The sequence below is a fragment of the Podarcis erhardii genome (assembly GCF_964252035.2).
Source record: "Podarcis erhardii genome assembly, chromosome: 2".
NCBI lineage: Eukaryota > Metazoa > Chordata > Lepidosauria > Squamata > Lacertidae > Podarcis > Podarcis erhardii.
Window position 1 is genome coordinate 41,006,497 of NC_138498.1, and position 19,656 is coordinate 41,026,152.

The following is a 19,656-nucleotide window of genomic DNA, read 5'->3' on the forward strand; positions in this document are numbered from 1 at the left end:
GAAACCAAATCCATTTTAGTTTTCCTCAAATCAATTTTAAAGATGGAGCACAAAAACCAGTGGGCCAATTTGGCAGCTTTCTTATTTAGGGGCACCCTCTCTCCTGTCTGTTCTTTTCAGACCAACTGTCCACAAAACACTAGAGAAGCAATTTAGACCAAGGCAGGTTGTTTTCCAAAGCAGCACATTAGTGCTCCAGTTCCCTCACTTGTCTCCCCTGCATTATAAGCCCTCTGGACAAAACCTGGCTCTCTTGCACTTGCAAAACAAAAGAAAACGGCAAGTTGCAGGAATCGGTCATAACTAACTGGTGAGGTCTAACCTTGTGGATTTGTGTAACCCAATCTTCACAATGGTGCCACTGAGCTAATCTTGTACAGGGCAGCATCTGACTATAGTTGGGTGGCTGGATGGGGGTGAGATGAATTGAGAGGAGGCTGCAACAATAACAGCTGGGAGGTCTTTTGCCATGGAGGGACCGAGTCACTGAATTTTTCCTGGACTGCGCCATTTTGACAGCAGGTAGGGCATCACATATTTCAGGGGTGGGGAAGCTTTGGCTCCCCAGATGTTGCTGAACAACAGTGATTTATTACTTGTACCCCTCTCATCTGGGTTGCCCATCTGGGTTGCCCCAGCCACTCTAGGCAGCTTCCAACAGAATTTAAAGGAACGATACAATTTCCGTCATTCCTGGCCATTGGCCATGCTTGCTAGAACTGATGAGAATTGTAATTCAGCAACACCTGAATATCTGAATGCCTCCACCAGCATAAATCCCACCTAAAGAGTGTCAGCATGCTGAGGAGGATGACCCATGGTGGGAGCTTTAACTTAAAGCACTACATTACCAGGATCATATCACGCCCCCACAATGTACCACTGTATCCACTGCAGTCTCCCAACGATGGCTTCATGCCCCTAAATACCATCAGCAAGAGGCTGGTCTCTAGGTCAGACTCCCATCTAGGTATATTCCAAGAATGATGTAAGACTTTTGCTATCTAAGCAGGCGGAGAGAATTAGATGTGGGAGGCCTTTCAGTTGCCTGTTTTGACCTGTAATTTTAGCAGCGTTTTATTTTTCCTATATGTATTTATATATTACAGTCATGAGGTCCAAGCCAAAAGGGCAACCGTGCCATTTAAAAAGAAAGAAAAGTAAGGGCGCTATCTTTTTGTTCTGTTTGCTATCTTGCAGTACCAGGCTCTCAAGCAGATTTCACTGAGAACTGAAATTAACAGACTAGAATTCTTTACTAGTGAGGAGGGGGCAGAGAAGCCATAAATTGAGATTCTTCTAACGAAAGAATGACAAGAATGCACTTGGGCCCTCTTCATGCAGAGGCTGCTTGCATTTGCAAATACACAAGATTTCTAGCTGATTGCAAAGCTTTTTTGATTTTTTTTTTGGGGGGGTGCCTTCACCTGCATGTCTATATGACTCACTTCTCTGCTCCCTGCCTGGTGGCTTCTCCAGCAAGCCAGGTAAGCATTTCCAAAGAGGAGAACATCCCAAGGAGATGTTTGGCATGCCTTACATTTTTCTCCTGCCTAATTCTAATGCCCCTTAGGCTCCGTTGCAATGCTTCAGGGCATTTGCAGAATACTTCATGGTACTCCTAGGAGACACAATAATCCTTGGCTGAGAAAGCATCCCACCCTAAATATCACCACACCCTAATTTATAGTGCTGCCACTGACTTTTCCTTACCAGGCTGGACATGCAGCCGACGCTTTGACTGGAACAGGGATATTGTAATGGGAGAATCGGCAAACAAAGCAAGGCTGCTGAAACCCCATTTCTTGAGGTCATGGGTGTGAGAAACCTGTGGCCCTCCAGATATTCCTAAACCACAACTCCCATCCATCCCAGAAAGCACAGCCAATGGCCAGGAATTGTGCGAGTTGTAGTTCAGAAACACCTGGTGGGCCAAAGGTTCCTCAACTCTGGTTCAAGGGCTCCAGGGAACTAGGCAACAGGGCACTGATAGATCAAGCAGAAGAATCCTGCTTCCCACAGCGACCAACCAATGCTTCTGGGGAAACCGCAAACAGGACATGAAGGCAATAACCAGCACTGAGATGCTGAATACATCCCTCATGCAACTAATAGCCATTGACAAGACTTTTCCTCCATGCATTTTCCTGGTTTTCCTTGAAAGTCATCTAAGCTAGTGACTGGCACCCAATCTTGTGGCATCAAACTCCATAAATTCATCATACATCATGTAAATAGGTGTCTCCATCTGCCTGTTTGTATTAGGCACTGAAGCAGTCAGCTGTTTCCTTATATTCCACTCTCAATTCCATGATGTATAGGACTCCAGTTCTGCACAGCAGCAGAGGGGCTAGATTACCAGGGCCGTATGCTTGCCAAATTTGTGGCAGTGCTCCTCTGCCTTTAAACAGCTACAGAACAAACAGAGATTCAACAGGTGCTGTTTCACCATCCCCACATGGGGGGGGGCACAAGAACCCTGTCAGAACATTGAGAAGAGAAGGGGGGGGTGCGTGTCCCTAGAAATGTAATTTGAAAAATGCTATATGGGCTTGATCAAGAGGCTATACTTCACCAACTGCAGCGGCATCACTTCAACAGAGAATCTGACAGATATTCATTTTGGTACGAGTGGGATTCAGTCCTGAATTCCTTAGATAAGTCCGCACGAGGAATGTCTGGCAGAACAAACTAAACTACGACCAGAACATTTGAACATGCAATGACTGCATACTGATCAGCTAATTGAGGAGTTATCCTTACTGGGGGAAATGTGCTCAGATCAAACAAGCTTCTCCCAGACATGACAGACATGAAAGGCTAAGGGAGGAGGGCATTCTGCTTAATTCTGTAACTCCCCCTCCCAGTGTAGAATTCAGTCTTCTGGCGATGTTCTGCCAGAAGCAAGGATACCAATTGTGTTGGATGAGGAAAGGCAGGTGTAGACTTTTGAAAGACCATAGTCAGCAACTATTTCTTGACCTGGGACTTTTGCATTGCTACAGCAGTCTTGCAGGGTGTTGGCGACTGCCTCAGTTTCCCCCTCTTATAGAATAAGCACAATGCTGCCACTGGTGATGTTTTGTGGGGAAGGGTGGTTTCAAAAAGAAAGAAAGAAAGAAAGAAAGAAAGAAAGAAAGAAAGAAAGAAAGAAAGAAAGAAAGAAAAGGTGTGTGAATGAAAAGCACAACTGGTAAAATCCATTACCTATAGGGCTCAATAGCAAAAATATCCTACAGGCCACAGAACCGGAGACAAGAAGGCGATATTATTATTAATGCACACTCACAAACTACTCATGGCACATTTGTGGTTGACAAGGGAAACCAAGACGGCTTCCCGATATCAGATCTGCAGATAAATCACTTGAAACAGTTCCAGGTTCACAGCAGCTTATTGAAAAGTGGTGCTCTTGATTCCCTCAGGAGCTTACCAGAACGTATATGGATCCCACAATTGCCCCTGGGAATTCTGCCAGGTTTGCATTGGGGAATGGGCTGTGGTGTCGTCAATACCAGCTCTATACAGTGGTACCTCAGGTTACATATGCTTCAGGTTACAGACTCCGCTAACCCAGAAATAGTGCTTCAGGTTAAGAACTTTGCTTCAGGATGAGAACAGAAATTGTGCTCTGGCACCGCGGCGGTAGCAGCAGGAGGCCCCATTAGCTAAAGTGGTGCTTCAGGTTAAGAACAGTTTCAGGTTAAGTACGGACCTCCGGAACGAATTAAGTACTTAACCTGAGGTACCACTGTATCAGCTTACACCACATATGAGCTGGCAAAGGGTACAGGTACTTCTCACAGAATGAACTGCAATCCTACCCCCTTAGTGTTGGCCATGAACTGAGGATACTAAAACACACCTAACCATTCCTCGAGGCCTTTCTGCACCACACCTATAAGCATCTAGAGGCCTGCTCTTCTCCAAGCCTCCAAATGAGAGGCTATGCTTGGTAAGCATGGAACCACATCCCAGGACATGAGAAATGACTGGTCACTGATACCCATTAAGTGAAGTAGGGGTGATCACCTCCCTCTGTGGTCCATGCAATATGTACACACACACACAAACACACAATGGCTGGATGCACTGCCGTGTGCCCTGCATGCATTGGGAAGAAGATGCAATATGTCTCAGCAGCAACCAGCTCTCAGGGTGCAGGTGGGGTTTGGGTTTATTACAGGGCAGAGCAGAAAACACACTGCGCTCTGAGAGACTTGTGGAATTCTAGCCTTCAATACAATTGCAGCCTTAGCATCAGTGCAAGATTGTAAGCCACATCGTTGCAGCTGAGAGCGTAACAGTGTCAAAGTGAAGCTGACGAAGTAACAGAAGTAAGGAGGCAGAGAAAAGGAATCCAAGTTTTGTTATGGGCCATCCCCCTGTTCTCACAATTTACTTATCCAAAACAAAAGCCAAGTGATAGCTCAGTCAGTAGGGCATGAGACTCTTAAGCTCAGAGTTGTGGGTTCAAGCCCCATGTTGGGCAAAAGATTCCTGCATTGCAGTGAACTAGTTGACCCTCATGGCCCAACTCTATAATTCTTTATTATTTAATTGTGGTTATCCCTTTGAGATAAGAAATGTACAGTGGTACCTCGGGTTAAGTACTTAATTCGTTCCGGAGGTCCGTTCTTAACCTGAAACTGTTCTTAACCTGAAGCACCACTTTAGCTAATGGGGCCTCCCGCTGCCGCTGTGCCGCCAGAGCACAATTTCTGTTCTCATCCTGAAGCAAAGTTCTTAACCCGAAGTACTATTTCTGGGTTAGCAGAGTCTGTAACCTGAAGCGTATGTAACCCGAGGTACCACTGTACCTCTTTCCCATAAGTTAGTAAAATCTGGAACATCCACCGCTATAAATTTACATGGCTAATAATAGTTTAGCCTTTCCCTGCTGTGCTAACAGGCACCCCCAATTTGCAGGACATAATTAAGAAGGACATCTTTTATTGGAAACACAAACACAGCCAAATTCCGCTATACATGAGCGACTCTGAAACGGCTTGCCTACCCTGCACATATAGCTATGCCGAAACTAATGCCACCAAATGCTGATTAAGGATATCACTGCAGCCGTGTAAATCTGCCACATTGTTACACAGATGTACCCAGGCGCTTGCATATGGAGCTGGCACCACTAGGGGCCAGCAGAGAGGCACAAAACAGCACCATCCATACACACCCATTTTGCGGAGTTTTCTCTTCTGGGGGAAAGAGCAGCCATGGGCCTTGAAGCTTTCGGCATAGTTTAACATTCCAGCAGAAGCCTCCACGCTGAGCTCCCACAACATCTACTGGGCACCTAGGGATCTTTTAAACCCAGGGTATCACAGAGCTCCAGCATGAAATATACTGCAGCGATTTAGAAGGTCACACCAGTTCCTTCCTAGACTTTCCACAGAGCAAAGCAGCTCATTGTTTGCAACACACAACATGCTCCCATTCACTGGAGTCAAGGATTCTAGAGAGAAAATGCTGCCAGAAGTATGTTCATATGGACATGCCACACGAGTGAGAGAAGAATAAAGGTCCATATTTAAAAACAAAAACGAAAAACAAGCAACCAGTCACTGTCCCAAACTATGCAAGTAGGCAACCATGTCTCACCTTCCCAAGCCTCAGGTCTCCAACTCATCTTGTACATCAGGTATGAGAAACTCTGACGTCCTCCAGACATTGCGGGACCCCAGCTCCCATCGGGCCCAGCCAACATGCCAAATGGTCAGGGATGATAGGAGTCAGAGTTCAACTACACTTGGAGATCCATAGGTTGTATGGAAATACCAACCAGTTTTTAAATTCTGCTTCTATCCTTTCCCCCTTATTCTTCATATTTTATATACCAGTTAATACTGTCATTTCCAAGCAGGGATACATGAAGGATACAACATAAAAGCAATAAAAAATCGGGGGGGGGGGGGAATCTCACTTAAAATCCCCACTGATTTGTTTTTAGAAGTCTTCAATAAGTGCCAGAAGTTGACATCAAACAGGCACCTTCCCTGTTCAACTGGCAGGGAGTTCCACAGAATTGAACCCACAATACTGAACACTCCTGTTGGAAGTGAGCTATGCAACTGAACCATGGAGAATCACTAACACTGACTCCCCTGAAAACCTCAATAATCACACTGGATATAAGGTACTAAGCAGTCTTCAAGGTATCCTGGACCAAATTGTTAAGGAACTTATAAATGAATACAAGAAGTGTGACCTTCCACAATACTGCCACATCACAATTATTCTTTAATTCCCTGAACGCCTACCTGGCTGATGTGTGGAGTGACTGCACTCCAGTTCCTATCAGGCATCAATTCCTAGATTTGTTTCACCATTAATGTTGATTGGCCAGTCCCACCGATTGTCACAAAGCTCTCCTTCAACCCATGAGATTTCCAGCTCCCATGGAAACACCAACTATCACCCTACCGGAGTGAGCTGTTCTAAACTAAGAACAAAAGTGATGGCCCACTGCACAACCACAATTTTAATATTAACTCTTAATTGTTACATAAATAAATGTCCAATTTCAAGGCACTGATTTGAGAACATTTCAACTCTATTCCTGGAGGGAATACAGAAGTGGAGCAATTCACATTGCATGACTATGCCTAAAGAAATGCTTTGGGATTCAACTCCTAGTGTCTCATTGAGAAGATACTCAAAGTGGCCAAGTTATGACTGGAGGAAATCTGCTCTTCAGTAATTATGATGGAATAAGGAACATCTGTAATCACTAAGTGCCCTCAAAGCCACATGACCTTAGGAGACAATGTGATGTAGGAGGCAACAACAACTATGATATGGATTTGGCACTTGGTGCCATTTCCTTAGGGCATCCTCAGAACAGAAGCAACCCACAAGTAGAATGGTGGTTGATAGCAGATGCACAATATCTTAGGAAACGCCATCTTTGCCACACCCTAAGAACAAACTGGAGAGGTCACTGCAATTTTGAAACACTAAGGCCCAGCGTCAAACAGCCCAATCCTATGCATGTCTCCTCAAATTAGTTCTCAGATTAGGGTGTATAGGACTGCAGCCTACAGCAGCTCCCACAACTGCTAAGAAATTCCAGGACTTGAGCTGGGTAGAAGAACAATCTTAGGAGAGTGATTATTTACAAACTGAAATGGAAAAGGGCTCAGTTTGGGTCATAACTCCAAAACGGTTTCTCCCTCTCCACCTTCTTCCATAGGCAAAATTCAGCTTCTGCTTACATCATCTAGGTTTATGATTTTAACACTGGAGAATGGGAGGAGATGCTTTGCTCCCACACAGTTCAGCTGCAAATCTACAAGGATAGTCTTGCTGCATCATACCAAACATTCATCTACTCCAGTGGCCAACAAAAGCTTTTAGAGGCCTTATAAGCAAGGCATGACTATGATCCCAATGGGAGAGCTCTCCCCCACTGATTGTTCCAAGCACTTAATATTCCTCCAGTGAACTCAGAGGTTCCATTTTTAGCTACCATGTCTAACATAATAGCAAATGCAGGTGGTTGTGTGCCACTGCCTATTGCTTAGGGGGTGCAACAAATATAAGGGAGTGGCTTCTACATACTCAGAGGACTCCCCAGATATTCAGAAGGTTGTGATTCAAAGTTTAATAGTCAATTAATTCATTTAATAGAAAGCAAGTAACACTCCCTCCACGCCTTCCTTATGGGAGAAGAGCCCTGTTAGATCAGACTAAAGCAGTGGTGGCCAAACTTGGCCCTTCAGCTGTTTTGGGACTACATTTCCACTGGTCCTGTTAGCTAGGGATGATGTAGTCCCAAACAGCTGGAGGGCCAAGTTTAGCCACCATGAGACTAAAGGATTCCTAGTCCAGCATCTGTGGTGGCTGGTGCCCATTGGGACTGGTGGGGCGGAAGGCAGGGAGTCCAACAGTAGGTGGAGCCAGAGCCAATGAGAGGCAGAGCCGACGAGTTCTGCCCCCATCCTCCTCCCCACTGTGTTCTACAATGGCAACATTGAAACTAAGGAAGAGGAAACTGACAGCCAATGCCATCCTCTGGGCTGAATGTAAGAAAGAAGGCAAAGAGGAGGGAGCTGGATGAAGGGAGGTGAAAGGTGATGGGGTAACAGCCCACTTGACAGACCAGCCTCCACTGTTGAGCATTCTGTAGATCATCAGTGGGCCTGACTACTCACAAGTAGGGAAGCTCACAAGTAGGACAGGAGCAAAACAGAACTTTCCTGCTCATGAGCCCCGGCAACTGGTCTTCAGAGGAATATTCATACTCATATTCAAAACAATGGACTGCAGCCGTTATTAGTTTTATCCTCCATTAACTGGTCTAATCCCCTTTTAAAACCATCCAAGTTGGTGACCATCTTTTGGACGCCATGGCCCACCCTCAAATTCTTAAACATTTATTCAGATGAAAAGATCATCCATCCCCTCATCATTTTAATTGTGGAGGTTTTTGTTGTACCCTCTCTAGCTCCATAATTTATTTAAAATAAAAAAATTATATGAAGTGAAGAAAACAGTGATACAAACTTGCTCCAAAATCTAAGCTGCCATCTTTTCATCCTGTCAACTGGATTCAAAAGAGTCTTTGCTACCTGCATGGTATTTTGCTGTCATAAATTTGAGTAGATCATCAGCGGTCCTGACTACTTCCTTGTTTGCCTCTAGTTCCAGACAATTCATGAAACAAGTATAATAGCTTTGGTGTCAATATATCTGTTGCACCCATCTGTCCATTGAGAAAACTTGATATTTATGCATGTTCCCAGACTCCTGCCTTAACTAGTTACTGGCCTCTTAGCAAAGGATTCCTTTTTGTAGGAAGAATAAAATTCTGCAAAAGAATCATGGTTGCCTGACAAATAAGCCTTTCTCCATAGCATTCACATGTAATTAGTTAATAATAATGTCAGTGGTTTAAATTGTCTTGAGTGCAGAAGATTTATGATTCACCAACTTCTGAATTATCCAACTCCTGAGTTATGGAAACAAGATACCTCTAACCATTAAGCCATGGAAGTATTTTGCTACAAGCCAACGTGAGATGTGTGAACAAACTGTATGCAGTGATAGTAACAAATACAAATCAACTTCAAGCAATAAAGTAAGCAGAAATGTTTGGATACTTAGAGATGAAACAAAAACCAGCAGCAACTCTGTGGCAAGTTAGGAAAGTTGCCAACTTACATTTCCACTGGGACTTTCTTGAACATGAATCCTCATTTTACCTGCTATTAACAGCTTCTACAGCTTAATCCAATGCATGTTCACTGACCAGTTAAGACCTACTGTGTACTATAGGGCTTCCTCAAAGGTAAGTGTGCACAGAACTGCAGTCTTAATGTGCCAAATATATTACAGTTCTTTCTAGCTTATCTTCAAAGCACAACCGTGATCCAGCCTGTAGAATATTCCGACCCACAGAGCTGTCCATTATGCCACTAAGAGTGTGCCACCTATACAGGTTTTATTCACAACCAAGACTCAAAACACAGCAAGTGAGGCTAGATTTTAAATGTTGACATAAGCTTATGTCAAGTAGTGAGTGGGTGGGTAGGTAGCCAGAGTACATCACACATAAGATTATGTTCTAAGCAGCCATCTCAGTATTAACTATTCATGGATAATAATATTTTCTTCTGTATCAGAAAGCCAGGCAACAGAAGGGGAAGAGCCATAGCTCAGTGGTTGACCACATAATTTGCATTTAAAAGATATCGGGTTCAATCCCTGGCATCTCCAGGTAGAGCAGAATCCATGAAGTCCTGAAGATATGCTCCAAGGGTAGACAATACCAAGCCAGATGGACCAATGGACAGACTCAGTATAAGGCAGTTTCACACATTCCTGTAAGTTCACATGATCTTAATGGTGGGCCAATTCTTTCTTTCTCTTTTAAAAGAATGTTACAGATCAGACTCTAGGTTTTCTGAAAGGTTGGGCAAGAAGTCAGAAGATGTAGGTCCTTAGAATCATAGAGCTGGAAGAGATCCCATGGGTCATCCATCTCAGCAAAAGCATCCATGGCAGATGGCCATCCCTTGAGCAACATGGGCTAAACAGTGAGGAGACCATTGCAAGACACACACACACACACACACACACACACACGGGAGTAGGGTGCAGGATTTCACCCAAACTGCACTCAGAGCAGGCCCTGAGGACTAGCTCATTGTCAAATCTATTTCTAAAAAGGTATCATAGGAGGCAAAGTGAAGAAAAGGTGATAAAATCCTTACCATCTGCGGACGTTTTGGCGCATTGAAATGAACTCAGGGACCCCTGGAGGGTGCAGTTCTGCCAAAGGGCTGATGTGTGCCCATCCCAAATGAGCCATTGCTGAAAGGGAAGGACAGAACACAGTGAGAGGAGGGGAAGTTTAAAAGGAGCAGGGCCACATACAAACTAAGCACTGAGAGAAACCATGTACTAAAAGTGATCCCTCTCCTGGTGCAAGTTCATCTGCATGTCTGTTCTTGCTTTGTCCTTAAGGACTGAAATGAATCCCTGAGCAGTAAAGAGGCATTTTAAGCTTTCTTTAAAAAAAAAAAAAAAACCTAAAAAAACCCACCTTTGTGCATAACTAAAAGCTTATTTCGGGGGGGGGCACACAAAAACAAACACAATCCTATTTAAATTGACTGAAATAAAGAAAAAGTGCTTCGTACTTTCATTCTTTGCATCCATTGCAAACGGAGAGAGTTCAAAGAAAAAGCAAACGCCTCTCTCTTTAAGCTTTTGCCAAATCAACAGGGAAAGGGAAATCCAGTTCCCCAAGCTTCACCTCCCACTCCCAACATATCCATTGGCTGTTTTTCCTTTACTTTTTTTGTAAGACCTTCTTGAAAAGCATGCAAATGAAACAAGCTGCTCACACAATTGATTACAATCAGGCATTCATTGACACACCTCTGCCTAAGGTAACAGATTAGCTAACAGATATGGAAATGTGAATGCATCCAGCAGCATAGTAATTCTTCTCCTGAATGCTGAATATGTAGTGGCTGACTGTACAGGCAAGTCACTTAGCGGAGAGGGAAATGTGCTCTGTAGATTTTCAGGCTCCCTCTCTTCCCTAGAACTTAAAACCAGTTCTGGGACAGAGTCCTGGCTCAGATTTAACAAAGCTTTGTGGCTCTCCTAGTTTGGCTTTTCTAGCAAAGACTAACATTATTTATAACGGTTTCATATGCTTCAAAATGCTCACACACTCCAGAAACCTGATCTCCAAAAAAACAAACGGTTCTTCAGCTATTCTTGGGACGCAAACAATGAAGTCATTGGGGAGCCATTTTGGCTTCAACAGCTTTCTTTTTCATGAGAAGCCATTGGATCTCCATCGTGATCAGTTCCATCAAGAAGCATTGGGGTTGCAAACAAAAACAGCCTAACCCTAACATGTTTGCTCAGACCTTTCACTGAGTTCAGTGGAGAAAGTGCAGTTTTAAATGCAAAGTAAACTTCTAGAGATTCCAATGGAATCGCATCTACAGGCAGAGAGCATCAGGACCAGAGTTCAAAAGCTCTGGTTCACCCTCCTGCCCTTTAGCAACTTGGAAGGGAATTGGAAAACAAATGAGGAGTGCTTGTACTTACACTGACAATTGTTGAGACGAAGAGAAGGACAAGCACTGAAACATGGAGCACAATGATTCCCAACAACAAAAGGAGCATTTTGGCAAAAGTGTTGGATAGATCTGGAAGGGAAAAATAAAACACAGAGACACATTTAAGTAAAGGGAGAAAGGTTACCAGTGAACAGCCTTCTACATAATCCTGGGATGATGAGGCAAGTCTAATTTTGAGACACGAACAGCAGAGGGTGCCTCTGAGACAGAAAATATACACCATATGGTTTGACGAAGCTAAATAAATACATGAAAAAATAATATACATCATATATATGTGTGTGTGTATGTGTGTGTGTGTGTGTGTGTAAGAGGGGGCAGAGAATGTGCACTGAAGGTGGAGGCAGATGGGAAGTTTTCAAACTTCTTGACTAGGAGATCTAGCCAATAGGGGCAGGGCAGGGAGTACAGTAATTAATCTTGCATGTCTGAAGAAATTCAACCAATTTGGTAGGTTTGGAAAGTAAAGGGTGAGATTTGAAATAAACCAGACCCAGAGCCTGGTGCAGTGAACATACCCATCAAAAGGCAAACAGAGCTGAAGGGGTCAGAATAAATGATCTGAAACTCCCCTCCAACCTCTCCCTAAAATATCACATCTTTTAGATTATTTCCCCTTTCAGGGCTGGATTCCTTCCTCTCCCTGCCCCCCACCCCCACCCCCACCTCCAAGATTTGGAAAACTTATGGTGACTATTGGCATATGGAAAAACTCAAACGACATCACATTCCTCAAAGTTTCCATTTTATTGCGGGGGGGGGCACTCTGCTCCCAAACAGCCAACAGATGATGAGGTGATATATACATATATCAAGTATCTGTTTTCTAAATGAGTGCTTAAGAAAGAGCTCCAAAGCAGAAAAGAAAAGAGTCTAAAATAAAGCAGGAAAACAGCCACCCCGCTTGGACTAGACCTCCACTGGTTCAGGAGGCGGGAAATGGAAACCGTTATGCCACAAAGCCACCATTCTCCCTTGAATAATCAACATTTGGAGCCCATTAAACCACCAGCACCACAAACTCAGCCAGCCAGCTATCTCCCCCACAGCTTCTAAATAGAATGTGGAAACTGTACAAAAATACAGATATTGCATGAAATTCACACAAAAAAAAACATGGTTTCCCTCTTTTTTGTGTGTATGGGGGGGAGCAAGATTCCTAGGCGGCCAATTGTGGGAGAGATGGAATTTGGGGAGCAGGCACAACGATCAAGTCCTGCGGATTCGGAGGGACCAGGGGATCGGTTATTTGAAATACTGTTGTAAAAAGTTTGGGGGGGGGATCTTTATAATCAAATGGGAGAAATCTCTCTAGGCAAGTTTTCTTTCACAGAAGAGCGCCATGCACTCTCTCGCGTTCCCCTTTACGCACACTTCAAAATCTGCCAAGCGACTGTTATGAGGAGTGGAATTCTTCCAGGGCCGGCGGGGGGGGGGGGAGAGGAGGGGGAAAAGATCTACGTGCTAAAATGTTTCAATCCGTTTCTAATTATATCAGCCCCAGCCTGGAGTAGCGGACTTTCTCAGCGGCACGAAGCCTTGGGGAGAGCTCTCCACCCCACTCTCACCGCTAGACACAATAGTCCTACAAAGTGGGGTTCAATGCAACAGGCATCAACACGCAGCGAGCCCCCGATAAACTTTCTGGGGAGCTGGGTCGAGTAGGGTCCCGCATCCAGGGGTCGAAGGCTGGGTGGTGCTGCTGCTGACGTTATAATCCAAATCTAGAGTGCGCGCACGGACTGTAGAGGGGCCATGGGTCCGGTTGCGAAGAGAGGTCCCAGGGGGCGCTTAAGTGGAAAAATCTCTTGCTCCCCTCCACCCCAAATATCTATCTGTAAAAGAATGCGCTGGGAAGACAGGCGGGTTACTTACTGCAAAAAATTAAAATAAAAGCTCGCGCTCCCTCTGGCAGGCGACCTGGCCACTCGCTCTCTCCGACAAAGACTGCGCGCCGAGTGCGGGCGCCCGCGTGCCTCCCCGTCCGAAGATCGAGTGAGCCCGCGAATGGGTGGGACCCCAAGAACAACGCCCAGTGGTGGCCGGGCGCCAAGCAGGGCGGGTCCAGGGCGCCGGCGTAAACCGACGGGCAGGAGAAACGGGCGGGCGTCTATACTTTCCCGGACGGGAAAGGAAAAGGGAGAGCGCGCGGACGATCGCTTTGCCAATGGAGCGGCCGCCTTGGATCGTGGGCCCCAGAAATCCAAGCCCGGATAACTACAGTTTCTCTTCTGGGTCTTTCTCTCTTTCTTTCTTTCTCTCTTTCTTTCTTTCTTTTCTTCCTTCTTTCTTCTCTTCCTTCTTTCTTTTCTTCCTTCTTCCTTTCTCATCCCCAGTGGAAAAGCGGAATGCAGGGGTGCCAACTTGAATAAAATATTGGGGGGCCCAGGTAAGCCCCGCCCCAGATAATTGATTACAAAATGAGGGGCACCCACACCATAGGAACAGCAATGCCCACCAACTCAAATATTTTAGGGGGGGGGGGGCAAAGGGACTTCAGCCCCTACGAGTTGGCTGCTATGGCGGAGGGCATGGGAAAAATCGTGGCCCCGCGGTACAAGCACTCTCCCCTCTCCGGTCCTGGGAAAGCGATGTTCCTTGCTGAAACGCAATGCGGGTCAAGAGGCGGCGGCGGCGAAGATCTTCGCGTCCGGTCGTCCTCGGATGGCTGCGGATGCAAATCCCTCGAAGAGAGGGGCGCAGGACGGGGGCGCGATGGCCAGGTAGGCGCAGCTACCATGGAGCCGCTGGTGGGCTCCGGGGATCCAGAGGAAGAAGAGGCCAACGGCCTGATGTGCCTAGGGAGCTCAGCTGGGCACAACGGATTCAGCACAGTCCGTCCACGCCAAAGTCCTTTAAGCGCTTCCTTTTCCACACGTCCCGTCCCAGTGCTCGTCTCACTGGCGTGGGATGCGGTGCGTGGCACACAACACACGCGCAAGCCGTTCCATCGGTAACCCCGAGAAGAGACCGCTACCCTACACTCTCTCTCTTGATTCGATTTCTGGCGTGTTCCCGGGGGGTTTTTTAACCGCTCTGCGCCCCCCCCCCCCAAGCTGATGCGTGCAAGAGCATGCTGCGTCCGATCGCTCCTGGGCCAGAAGGCTCAGGTTTGTCCTGGCCACCCTCACCCCAAAACCTGTTGTTGCCTATGTTGCACGCTCTCTCTCAAGCCGATCACATCCGTTCCTCTCTCTATTTCATTTATCTGCATTTGTGTACTGCTCACCTGACACCCAGAGAGGAATCCGACGGCGGGGGTAGCATACCTCACCCTTTAAATTGATTGTATTGCTAGGATTTCACACCTGACAGACGTCTGCCACCTGTCTTCCTACCACCACCACCTCCCTCCCATAGTAACCGGAGCAGTGGAACTCTAGCATCAGTTCTAGAGTGTTGTATCGGTGGCAATCCGAATTAAGAGAACAGCCACCGCGTTTCTCGAAGTTGTGCTCCTCGTGAATCTTTGGCACCCCCAAGCCTGTAAGAGGAAAGGCTGTCCCAATACTGATGTCTGCTAGAGCTGAGCGTTTATTAATTAATAAATAATAAAAACAATAAACAACTTACCAAGGCCAAAGAGCTCGCTCTTTTTTCCAAGCAGTATTCCCTAGAAAGCGAGAGCCAGGTGGGATTAAACTCCAGTTGCTGGATCTCGGACAGAAGCAGATCTGCCTCTAAACTCCTGTGCGCGCCGAGTGAGCCCTCGCTGGTTGCAAACCCTTTACTGCATCCGCAGGTCTCGTGCTCGCCCGGTTTATTCAGCCCCCGTTCCAACGCCCAGATATGTCATGGTGGCCTGAGAGAGAACACCCTTTACTATTTAAAGGGGCAGCGCCTCTCTATCTTTATCCTCCGGCAGGGAACATCGCCAGCACGCAGGGCCTATTTAGGGTGAGCAAAGGATTACTCCGCCGCGAGGGAGTGGCCGGCTTGACATCTCCGTGGTCGGAAGCCTGGGTGAAAAGTCCGGAACGATGTCAATCATTCCGTTGGCAGCTGTCGTTCAAAGACCGAAGCAAAAGGAGAGTGGACAAGGAGAGCTAAAGGTGATGGAACCAGCGGCTCTGATTTTTCCCGTGCCATACAATAAGTGGCTTCACTGAATAGATTTGCAACATCAGTTTAGCTCACCTGGTTGTAAGATTGGGAGATGCATAGCCTTTAGGGACTTGCCCCGCTTTGCATTTCGATCGCACAAGGGTTTCTCCTCCAATCCACAGTGCCATCATCCCTGAAGACTGGCTGTCCTTGGTGGAGGTGGGGCAGATGTGTGTTCCTTGGGTACTCATCCTTAACACCTGTAAGTTTAGTTACAGGAGATGCCTTCAGTCAAACAGGAGAGAAGAGGGGAAAGTCACATTTACAGGGATCCTCATTCTCCCCCTCCTCCAAAGAACCATCAAAATGCAGGCCATGCCTGCTGCCATGTGAAAATCACAGATCTGTCCCTGCCGTGGAACATCATGTATCCTCTGGATTTGATAATGGAACTTGCAGATTCTGTTTAAAAGCCATCAAGTTTGGAGGGTGTTAATTCGGAATTTGTTAATTCCACTCTACAGACTGCATCACGTTTATTTATCCTAGGAACAACTTATTGAAGGAGGCTTATTTCTTCGTTGCTGAGGAAGATGGACAGAAGATAGCCAACGCTTCCAAAGCTAGGATCTGAACCCAGGTCCCAGCCCACTGTTCAGTCCATTCGTGACCAATTTAAGGTCTGATATGAAAAGTCCTTTTAGATAGCTAGCTTGTTCACTTAACTTCAGAAGATGAAATCTGGTTTGGTTCATCTGTCCCTACCTGCATCTTTTACATGCATCTTTTACATGCATCTTTTACCTGCATCTTTTACCTGCATCTTTTACATGCATCTTTTACAAGGGAGGTTTGTTTTGCTAAATGTGTTTTCTGTCCAGCTTGTAGGCAAGGGGAACTTTTTATTTTTAATATCGCTCTTTTGCGCAAATGCATTTCTGTCTAAAAGAGCTGTTTTAATTGTAAAAATAGAAATACCATAAATTGTCCCTTCAGCACCTGGTTGTGGGAAAAGGCAGACTGCAGCCTTTACTTTGGGCGGATGCAAACAAAATGGAAATAGAGGGCATGGAGGGAGGCAACATCCAGCAAAATATCACCATGGGCAAGGCTTTTTTTCAGCCGGAACTCACAGAACCGCAGTTCCGGCACCTCTCAGGTGGGCACCAATGCCATTCCAAGAGAACAAGGAAGGTGTTTCTGTTGATTTCCAGTACATCTTTTTCTATAAAAATAGCACTGACCACAGGTATATATTTTTTAAAAACCCATCACCAACAAACAGGCAGTATCCCAATCAACCCCACCCCCAAACACCACATTTCACAACATAGGACTACTGTGAGTAGGGGCTAGGCACACCACATTGGAGATCCCATAAGGGCAAACTCATCCTTTCTTTCCACACTGTGGCTTCAGTCCAAATCGCCAGCCTGGCCAGAACGGCTTTCATTTTATACCTTCTGAGCTTGATGAGGCATGTGAGCCTCACCTGTCCTGAGCCTACTCCAGCTGAGGAATCACACACCTCCTCCCCGAACTAGCAGCCCCACTTGGGCTGACAGCTGTAAGTTCTGGAATCCTGAGGTACGTCCCATTTTGAGGCAAAACAAGAAGTGCCACCCAGCTCTGCTGCACCACCACCCGTGGGATGCTCACCACCACTGCACCACCTGCCAGTGGCGCTGCAGCTGTACCACTAGCTGAGTCACCTCCGCCACTTGTTGAGAAGCAGTGCTGGCACGGGTGCCGATTCCGTGAAAGAGCTTTCAATATCTCACCCAAATCTCATGAGATCTTTTGCTCTTCTTGACATCTTGCAAGACTTTGCAGGAAATCAGCACCTATACTGGCACCGCTTCTCTGGCAGAGGTGGGGGCTTGGCAGGAGGTGCCTATGAGGGTGCTGCCTCGGGGGCTTCTAATTCACACCACTTCATGGGTGGGCTGGCCTTCCCTGAGGTCATTATGGGCGTCCACACTGGTATCTGTTTACCTGTAAGCACAAACCTTTCTTTTTTCTTTTTAAATACAAGTTTCTCAATATAGCAGATTTGCACAAAACACCAGCTCTGTGTGTGGGTGTTGCTCCAAGCCCAGGAAACCTGAGATCCATGGATATTTGTTTACATGTGCACGTACACCTTTTGTGATCTACCATACTTGCAAAAAAGAGCAGTCCAAAAATGAAAATAAGTCATGCCTCACTCCAAACTAGGCATGAATTTGGAGTTGTTCACATGAAAGGCTTCCTGTCACTTCATTTCCTCCCCCTTTCCTCCCCATCTCCTGTACCCATGGGGGGGGGGGGCAGCGGGATCCACAAATATTATTCAAAAGCATTGAAAGTACTCAATTATCTGAGGTTGCTCCCCGCCCCCTGCAGAAGCCTGTCCCGTGCAATGTCCTATTTATGGGGTATTTTTATCCGTGTTTTCCTAAGAAAAACTCCACAACCTTGATTTCCTTAAAAAAAAAAAAAAAAAAAAAAAGCCTCAACAAAGCTCAACAACTGGATTTCTAAAAAAACCCCCACAAAACCCCCTAACAGAAATCTTGGCTACGCCCATGCTTTTTGTTGCCATCCAGAACATGATGGATAATACAGTACCAGCAAATCATGTAGGAGAAGCCAGAAATGGAGAATCATGCTGAACAAATGGTATGGTGGCCTTCACATTTGTTCCAGCTCAGCAATTTTATGATGTTGTGCAATAGTCTGGAAGACTGCAGTGCTATGCATGCTTATGTGGGTGGGAGTAAGTTTCACTGAACTTACTTATAAGTAAGCATCAGCAGAGTTGAATGACTATACTCAGGGATATATACTCATTGGGTATGCCCCAATGCAATGAGCAACACTAGGAAAGCAGGTGTTTTTGGATTTTGCCCCTCCTTACCTTGAAACCTAACCATTTTTTTTGGTCAATGGGAGTCCTCTGTAATATTTTCTTATGTCCTCTCTAATCATATATTCCAGTTCACAATTTGTTAGGATCTTTGGTTTAAGTAAATTGCTAGAGAGACAAATGAGGAGACACCCAAGTGCCGTGGAAAATCCAGCAACCTCAGTGTTGCTTTTAGTGAATTATTATACAAATCAGAGTTTTCTTAGGGTGTGCATTTGAATCATGTGTTCATCAGGGTAGAAGCAGGTTCTGATCTGAATTTTTATTATTATTACTACTACTATTCTTATTAATTAAATTTGTACACTGCCCTTTATCCGTAGATCTCAGAGCCGTTCACAACATAAAAATGCAAGATTAATGAATCCAAAAACTCCCCCAAAAGTTTATCAGCACTACTATCTGAGATCTATTTGAATAAGAAGCTGCCTCTCTCCTCCTCCTTTCCCTTCACACACACACACACACACACACACACACACACACACACACTTTCACTTCAAGTATTCCATCCATAAGGCATTCCAAACATGGGCATGTGCTCTCCAGGGGGAAGAACTCAAGCACTCTTAGTTTCTAATGATGTGCAGATAAAGTGAAGTTTGTTTCGAAGACTGAGTAGGCACTTTGTTCCTTATGTACAATGCCCACTTTCTTGGCGCTAGTGTTGTGCAGAGTAATTGGCCTCTAACTAAGAGTCCTGAGCAGCTGCTTGAAAGCGAGGGAAGAGGGACTGCTGTAGGGCAGCCTCCCCCAACCTGGTGCCCTCCAGCTGTTGCTAGACTACAACTGCCAACAACCCTTTCCCCCTTGGCTGTGCTGACTGGGACATCCAGTAAGATACCAGGCTGCTGTGGGGGAAATCAGCTGAGATTGTTTCATATGCAGCATTAAGACATCTGAGGATGGCATTGCACAGACTTACTACAATTTAATTCCTGGTTGGATATCAATATTAAATGTTTAAAATAAGTGCGCACACAAACACACCCATATAGCTATTTAGGGCACAATCCAATCGCCAGGCACTGTCTGATAGGACTTAGTGAAATGCCAGGCTATTGTATTGACAGCCCTGCCACTCACACT

The 19,656-nt window shown here is 45.7% G+C and overlaps 1 protein-coding gene across 1 annotated transcript in view; it reads right to left on the reverse strand.

Annotated features, from left to right (window-relative positions):
- PMP22 (peripheral myelin protein 22) overlaps positions 1-15,405 on the reverse strand; it is a 32,364-nt gene extending 16,959 nt beyond the window's left edge. Inside the window, exons 1-3 of the mRNA XM_081848783.1 lie at positions 15,189-15,405; positions 11,584-11,684; positions 10,227-10,326 (exon numbers count right to left, since the gene is read on the reverse strand). Coding sequence (XP_081704909.1) covers positions 10,227-10,326; positions 11,584-11,661 — 178 coding nt within the window. The 5' untranslated portion in view covers positions 11,662-11,684; positions 15,189-15,405. The remainder of the gene's footprint in view (positions 1-10,226; positions 10,327-11,583; positions 11,685-15,188) is intronic.
- Between the last annotated feature and the right edge of the window lie 4,251 nt (positions 15,406-19,656).